The 8,565-nt window shown below is 35.8% G+C and overlaps 2 protein-coding genes across 5 annotated transcripts in view; one reads left to right on the forward strand and one right to left on the reverse strand.

The window, feature by feature from the left end:
• Positions 1–227: 227 nt before the first annotated feature.
• Positions 228–7,584, forward strand: LOC115239865. Of its 3 annotated transcripts, none has more exons than XM_029814647.1 (8): positions 228–422; positions 1,560–1,736; positions 2,708–2,905; positions 3,348–3,455; positions 4,345–4,561; positions 4,912–5,152; positions 6,048–6,244; positions 6,657–7,584. In XM_029814647.1, exons 2-8 carry the CDS (start codon positions 1,623–1,625, stop codon positions 6,785–6,787), a joined length of 1,206 nt encoding a protein of 401 aa, XP_029670507.1. In that variant the 5' UTR covers positions 228–422; positions 1,560–1,622; the 3' UTR covers positions 6,788–7,584. The 3 variants fall into 3 exon arrangements, with proteins under 3 accessions (XP_029670507.1, XP_029670508.1, XP_029670506.1); XM_029814646.1 differs by lacking the exon at positions 228–422 and adding an exon at positions 452–856; XM_029814648.1 differs by lacking the exons at positions 228–422; positions 1,560–1,736 and adding an exon at positions 450–856.
• The window catches only part of LOC115239864 (translation elongation factor 2), a 10,609-nt gene continuing 9,471 nt past the window's right edge, over positions 7,428–8,565 (reverse strand). For both annotated transcript variants that reach the window (XM_029814645.1, XM_029814644.1), the window contains 2 exons: positions 8,347–8,565; positions 7,428–8,072 (listed from right to left, as the gene is read on the reverse strand). The exon at positions 8,347–8,565 is cut by the window's right edge and continues 63 nt beyond it. In XM_029814645.1, the coding sequence (XP_029670505.1) occupies positions 8,004–8,072; positions 8,347–8,565 (288 nt within the window). In that variant the 3' untranslated portion in view covers positions 7,428–8,003. The remainder of the gene's footprint in view (positions 8,073–8,346) is intronic.

The following is an 8,565-nucleotide window of genomic DNA, read 5'->3' on the forward strand; positions in this document are numbered from 1 at the left end:
TTGAAAGCAGAAAATGTCAAATAAGACTATATCGGGTGCTTTCCATTTAGTGACTCAAGTCGACACAAGTATCATTCTATCTTCTTTCAATACCAGTGAACAACAAAGATAGAATGATGCTTGTGTCGACTTGAGTCACTAAATGGAAAGCACCCATTATAGAGATAAAGAGGATGCTATATGCACAATAATATTTTATTGTACAGTATGAATATATGTTTAGCATGCAAGAATGGGGAAGTTCGAATTCTGCTAATCTGCTATTTTTCTTATATTAAGTCAAACGGTCAAAAAAGAAAGAAACATACATCGATCGATCGATATTTCCCACATTGACGGCATCGTCGAAGCTATCATTTTTATATGATTGTCCAGTAAATTCGGTGCATTTATTAGAGCGATAACGCGACGACGTCGATTAGGTAAGTAAGCTTCCCTCCTCTTTATCCGGGTGACTATCAGCGGCCTCCCGCCTCCCGGATCTGCCTCCGAGAAATTGCCTCAAGGTAATATGGGTGGTGGTGCACGCGGCGAAACGTAAATCCTCGTCTCTCTCTTGCCCTTTTTTTTTCTCCACGCGGTGATCGCGGCGCGACGCGGCCGCGATTACGCGAACGTAAAGCGATGTAACGCGATAAAAGCCAGATAAAAGACACTCGCGAGTCTTCCCGATCGCGAGGCGAGGACCGTCGATGAATTGTCAGTCGTGCAACGATCGTTAATCGCCGCGAACCGGATGATAGACGGCCGATAAGAGGGACATTATCATCATCGGTCCGCGCGATCAGTGTCCCCACATCCGCGAAGATACACCTGCGACTCTTGACATACAGCCCGGTAGAAATCACTCACGCAGGTATGTGCACGCGATGAATTGATAGATGATCGCTCTTCGAATCTTCATCTCTTTCCTTCCCTCTGTTATCTCTGTTATCCTTCCCGCGAATCGTCGTGAATGAAAATCAAAATAAAGAAGAAAAAAAAAAACAAATAGGGATTCACGTGAATCACATTTATCCGCGTGTTTTGTCTAATTATTTCTTTTTTTTTTTTTTTAGCGTGAAAATTGATCAGAAAAGATATATTCCAGTATATTATTATTTTAGTATTATCTCCGTTTCCGAGACGTTTCCAATTACGCGTGGAGAGATTATGGTGTCAACTTCTTTCTTCTTTAAATTACGCTCATGTTAATACAGAGAGAAACCAGATATTGTTGAATGAAATCGGAAACTACAAAGAGTTATAAAAAACCGAAGAGAGAGGGTACAATATATGCTGCTTCAATATATGTAGAATATATGCAGAAATAATTTATGACAAATTCAAACAATCGTTAATCAACTTGCTAATAATATATAATTATAGATCAGATAATAGAAATATATATTATTTAATGCAGTATAATAATTTACAAGCGCGCTTTCCAGACGAATGATTAATGTGTATGATATGTCACGATCATTTTCCACGCTTCGGACTACTAATTTGAATCGCAGCTTAGATGATTCACCGAATTGCAATCGGCCAAGCATTTAAAAAATGTACTATCAATCTAGAACGGACATCCATTAAGCTAAGAAGAAGAAGAATCAAGCATTCTCATCGTTCACGCCGAAAACATGGCGACCATCGAGTCCTGCGAAATCAAGTCAATTTCCAAGAGCATAGGCCGCAGAAACGTCGTTCCTATAATCCACATTCGAGGAACGCATTACGAGATTGGCTTCGATATCGTAAGCATCAAACATTTACGTAGATCTTGTTACGTAAATCTCTTCAAATTTGTACGATTTTTCCGCGAACTCGAGTGTGTGTAAAACAATTTTGTCTCATTTCATTTTCTGTGTATAATGATTATTTTTTACTTCATCAGTGTACGATAATCATTCGTGTCTCTAATTTTAAATTTAATGATTATCGCATTTTTATTTAACATAATGATCGTTTTACTTCGATTTATTTCGAAATTATACTGTTCAAATAAATGAATCAATTGTCTTGTTTGTATCTCTCTAATTTAAAAGAAAATGAAAATGTCTCTCATCTGTCAGCGGCTGATTATATTTATTAGTTTTTACACGATCATAAATAGTACAAGTGACACATATAACTCACCGCTAATAAGAATGCGAATTTCTCATGTCCAATCGGAATAAATAAATTTCAACATATGCATGATTGGATACAAAAATGCATAAATAATCAGAATCGGAACGAGCGCGGGGTAGGACGTAATAATGCGGGAATAGAGAGAGAAAAGAAGGGCGTTGTGACGTTCACCCGGATTAAATTCTCTGCATGCATTATTGCACGCGACATGTACGGCCGATCTATATATCATGCCGCGTATCTGTTTGATTTTTTTATGCTCTCGAGATCGAGGAATTTTGTTGCTATTGCTCCAGATAAAACGACGATAAAATGAGATTTCAACGAGGAAATTGAAATGAGCAGAATCGATCCTATCAATAATAAAATTCTTCTATTTTAGATTACTCGACGTCAATATTTTTCTTATTCTTTAATGTACATTTTTAAGGAATTCCGCATGACATTTCTTTCCAAGAAATGCAAGTATTCTAAATATAAATTTATAGATAAAAAGAGAATTAAAATCTTGATAGGGAGAATTTATTTTAATCTCTCTAGTTTAATTGAATCTTTCCTTTTTTCGCGACGTATCTCTTTTTTTTTTCTGCATCAGGGACGCACTTTCGCCAAGATGATTCAGGATTTTGTGGATATTTATCCACCATTGAACGAAACCTATCTACCCCTGTTTGCTACCGAGAAGGGCAAGAATGTTTACGAAGAAACCCTTGACGCGGTAAAGAAACAGTTCCCGCAATACGTGAGGGAAATCGAGGGAACGGCGGACGGTGCAAATATACCATTCTATAAGGTATGTCCCTTTATAAATAAATATAAATGAAAAAGAGGGGAATTAATTGATAATAAGAAGGTATTAAAAAAGACAATCGTCAGTTGCGCAGCCAAGTTTTGATTTCGTGAGAAAGAAAGATTTGAAGACTTTACAATTATAAACCTGGAGAGAAGAAAAGAGGAAATTGTTAATCCCTAATTGCACTAATTAAGAATCTATTCTCTAATTAAGAATCAATTAATGATTATAATTTGATTTCAGAATTTAAAAGTTTCTTTTTTCTGTTTATCTTAATTATTTCAAAATAAATTTAAAAGTCGCGAGATTGTTTGAGTGATAGTAACAATTATTGATAAATAAAGGTAATAAAGATTTTTTTTATTTGTCCTTCGCGTGCGCAGAGGATCGGAAAATTTCTGAACATTAAACAAACGCGTAACATGTAACATGATCATTACAGCTGTTTCTGATGCATCTGGATGACATTATTTCAAACGTCACGGTTGGTACCCAAGGAAATTCGCTTCCAGTCGGCTGTTCGACTATCATATGCAATCAACCAGGATCTGTAAGAGTGATAATAAATCAAAATAGATTAGTGCATCTCACCGATATAGAATAAGCTCTCATTAAGATAAGATATCTCAGTCGAACATGTGTTCTGCGCATTGTTTAAATATTGACAATAATGAAGATGTACATAATCATCACATCTATATAAGGTGTAATAATTTTATTACAACTGATACTTCAATATGCAATAATCATCTCTGTTATTATAGTAATTATAGTAAGAAAATATTTTCTAATATTAAAGCGCTAAACAGACACGCATGAATTAACATGGAACGTGAATTTTTTTTGATCATGCAATTATGTACATATTTTATATTATTAATTAAACAGAATACGCGAATTACGCTGTTCTTACGCTTTCTTGACTACTGATTTCTGCTAAAAATTCTCGCGTGATATAACAATGCGCGAATCGATAAAATTGAAATACGATAATCAATCATTGAAAACTCTATTATATCTGTGCGAGGAAAAACCCGCGACGGAAAAAATGTTTTTAACTCGCTCTCTTGCGTTTTATAAAAATACATATAAATACGAATACACAGCCGGATGATGATTTCGTCTTCTATGCAAAACAACAATAATGATGAATCGGGACGCATTATCAATGTCCTTTTCCATAATTCTTCTTCAAATGTCACGATTATTGCCTTTACGTAACAAGATACGAAACGGCAGGCATTATTTCATGACCATAAAACGGTGTTACTTTATAGTAATAGTCGAACTAGTCGTTAGTATCTTTTTGTTTATTATATAATTTTTTTATTTTACATTTTATATTATTATATTTTGTTACTTTTAATATTATATTTATTTATGCTTGTTGTTTGATTTGATTTTGTTTTCGTGACACGTACACTTAACGAAAAGCATAGGAGATTCTGGGTCACAATGAGGACGCCCTCAAGGAGACCTTGAATCACTGGTACCTGGTGAGCGCTCACGTAATCGAGGCCGGCCATCGGGAGGAGAAGTTCACGTCGTTAAGCTATGCTGGTTTCCTGCCGGGCTACACAATGGGTTACAACCATCACGGCCTAGTTTACAGCATCAATACCCTTAGCGCCGCTGTCCTGCGATCTGGCAAGACTCGTGAGTTTCATCCCTTTGTGAAATTTCAATCTTCCTTTACAATTAAACATAAAAACAAGTAGAGTTGTGCAAATTAAAAACTTGCACATTGCTTCCTCATCATTTTATCTTACAATGCTTAAGCTGCTTTAAATGAGGAAGCAAAATAATTAAAATATTCCTGAAACTATAACTTTATATCATTTCTTCTATTCTGAAGATCTCTTGGTCGAGACAAGCCTCTTGCATTTCGTTGATCATACGAGATATAATTTGATCGAGGTGAAAAATCGATAAACATCGATCAAAGGGATCCGTACGCATCATCCATCCTGTGTAAAAAAAATCAGATAATCTTGTTTTGCACGCAGCGCGATACTTCTTGACGCGAGCACTTCTGGGCGTGGAGAACTTTGTGCAGGCGCAGAAGACGCTGAGGAACGAGGGCTTCGGTGCAGCGGAGGGCTTCTCGGTGAACATGACGTTTCTCGCACAGGAGGGCGATCGGATGTTTCACAACGCCGAGGTGGGCCCGGCCGAGGCGGATATCGCCAGGTCGCAGCTCAACATCCTGACTGTCAGCCCGGGCGAAAACACGTCGCATTGCAACAAGTACACGATTATGACCACATAATACATTATTGCGTCAAATATGCATACGCCGTTTAATGAGTTTTCTCGCTCTACAAAATCATCTTTCGCTTACATTCCTGCCTCAGAATGAGATCAATTACGCAACTTATGCTCGGCTGAGAATGCAAATGCAATTATGAATCAGATCACTCGGTTTGACAGTTGTTTATTCGCATTTCTGAATAATTATTTCTTTTTAAGAGACAACACGCGCGCGAACAGAAGAATACAACACTTGACTCGTTTGCCGTGAAAGTAATAATTTAGTTTCGAAATATGTCAAAGTAAAAAAATTGTTACTCACTAAATTGAAGTAACGATGATTATTATAATTAAAATCACAAACATAAATTATTATACACTAGAAGTAAAACAATCACTATACTGATAGCACAAACAGAAAAATACATACTATATACAAGTAAATATTACTTGTTTCAAGTATTTTATAAATTCATATATCCGCAAATCTATGATACTCTCTTTTCTTCGATAAAATTTTATAATATTCTTCAAAAGAAAATATTTACTCTTTCTGAGTACATGATAATGAGTATTTCTAAAATTTGTGACAAGTCTATTTTAAGACTATTATTAAGAAAATATTCTTTGTTAAAGATAACTGTTACTTAAAAGAAGTAAAGTAAACTGAGTAATAATTTACTTAGCAATAGAATAATATTTTTCTGTGTGCAAGCTGAATCGATCATTTTACAAATTCCATTTACAAATGAGATATTTGCTCAATAGTCGAGAATGCTGCAATAATTATATAATAATGTATGCATTGAATAATTAAATAATAACGTACAGTTTTTCTTACGCCTTTTCGTATTTCGTCATTATATTAAGCAATACATTTCCATTGTTTCAGGTATCTGCGTTTGAAGGTGGCAGAGGTGGAGGGCATGATCATACAAAGCAGCATCAAGAGAATGAAGGCGATCTTTAAACATCCGCCGGCTGAATGTCGCCAGGACGTGATCAATATACTCAGTGATCAGACGGACGATGAATTCAGAGTATATCAGGAGATCGGCAGCGACGATCACATCAAAACGATCGCCACCGGTACGTCCTGAATCAGGAAGTCGAGCTTATAAGAGTCGCTCTCTTTTTTTTATCTTTTGAAAATATCAATGCGAAAAACAAAAAATGAAATATCAGCCTACTTAACATTTAAAAATAACGCTTCACATATTAAAATTGTACGATTATATGACCATTAATGCGTAGATTCGATGTTTATTACGAAAATAGAAAGCATTATATATATTGGATAAACGCGCAAAAGAAATTACATCATTACTTATTTAAGATTTTCTTATCAACATTCGCCGAGATAGAAGTCTATTAAAATCCAAGCACGATCCCGCGTGTCTCTCAGAATTCATTCTGCAGAATTACCTGATAGACCTGAATGCAGATGAGAAAATTCTGTACCTATGAGATAATATATTATTGACGATTTTATTAATTGCAGGAATCTTCGACTGCATCGAACGGACGTGGTCTATTTACACGGACAAGCCGCAGTACAACGAGCCGATACTGGTAATACCTATGCAGCTTCGAGACTCCGCGGTTTCGCAATGCAACAACGTGAAGAAATAATCTCCGTCGCGCTTTTCATCTCGATCGAATTTCCGCCATCGTCGCTCGAATCACGAAAGTGCAGCGTTCGTATTAAGCTGACGCCAAACTAATATGCGCGTATTCTTGATTCGCGATTTGTAGTAATTACGTACGGAAATTCGTTGTTCGTTATTGTAGTTCCCTCCACATTATTCGCAAACTACACATGAATCGCCAACACGCGCATAGTCTAGCGCCAGTTTTACACGACATCATATACATATACATACGATATATATGTAACATTAATAATTTTGAATAAAAACTAAAATAAGTAGAAACACATTTCCGATCTTTACTCGTAAAATAAAATGTAAAAGTAACACAATGTGACTGAACTATAGAAAATATTAATGCGAAAAACAGGAAAAGAAATATCAGAGCCTATTTAACATTTAAAAATAACGCGTCACATATTCTACAAGATGTACAGTTCTGCTGAATAAATAAGATTTTATATACTATATAAAATCATCGCGCGTTATGTCTCAATATTTTTAATTGAAGAAGGAAAATGGCCGTAAATTCTATTAATAATCCATAATTAATAATTCTATTAATAAGTAGTTATTATGGCACATATTGAGTAAAGGGAATAAAAGTGTTCGCCGCTGTGTACTATTTTGTCATTTCATCTTTAATTCCTTGATATTTTCGTAATATGAGTACATTGTTGTGATGATTCTTCAGTTTTAGTAATTTCGGGAACTGTTCGCTTCCGATCAATTGTATAATTGTAAAGTCCTCAACGTAATCCACTAAATTCCAGTAAAAAAGCAATTTAAACTATTACAGAATCATTATCTTTTCTTTTCTTTCACCTTCAAACAAAATTGGCACGAAAAACGCCGTAATACGAATAACAGTCATAGCGCTTTACCCAATATGCTAAAAAAAATCAAAAGCAACCGGTCGATCTTGCGTTGCTTTCCTAATTAAATAAATGTACAAAACATATCGTCCCTTTGCACTTTTACATGCAGATATACTCCGCATATTTTTTTTGTTTCGTTATATATAATTACATTTTATTATCCTTGTTCGTATTTATAATTATGTATCTTTCACGAATCATTGCGCAAAACAAAATTTATAGTAAACCGATGTTATAATTGTATACAGCAGCTCCAGCGATTTATTAATCGAATTACAATTTTTAAATAGGTATTTAAATATGGTGCGCGCAGATTTGAGGTTACAATTTGTCGAGATACGCATTCAAGTCTGGGAGACCCTCCTTCAATCCCTTTCTCTTACGTGTATCCTGAAAAGCACACAAATTTCCATAGTCAATATTTCAATTACGATTGTAATGAACGTAACGTATTTGTATCATCGATCTTATTATATTTGTTTATTGTAAAAAGAATGTTCGTTTCCCTATTCAGGCAAACCAGGATATTATACTGGAAAACCAAAACTAAAAACGCTTTCTCTTCCACGAGATTAAAAATGGCGGTGACATCGCATAATCACCGCCATCAGTTATGCACGTGGTGAAATACGGGAAAAATGTACGTGACGTGAAATGTACATACTTGCACAACTTGGTATGGTCGAGTAGTGGGTTCCATCGGGTCGCCCGGCAGGATTTGCCAGTGATCGAACACACACTGTGGGAAAGCCTGACCACCGGTGTTGGAGCGCAGATCGGCGGTGAAACCGAAGGATTCGTTTACAGGAAGATAAGCTTTAACTACGAACATGGGAGTACCCGCCACTTGTTGTTCCTCGAACACGTGACCTCTTCTACGGTT

This window comes from Formica exsecta, unplaced genomic scaffold, assembly GCF_003651465.1.
Source record: "Formica exsecta isolate Colony F162 unplaced genomic scaffold, ASM365146v1 scaffold4, whole genome shotgun sequence".
Lineage (NCBI taxonomy): Eukaryota > Metazoa > Arthropoda > Insecta > Hymenoptera > Formicidae > Formica > Formica exsecta.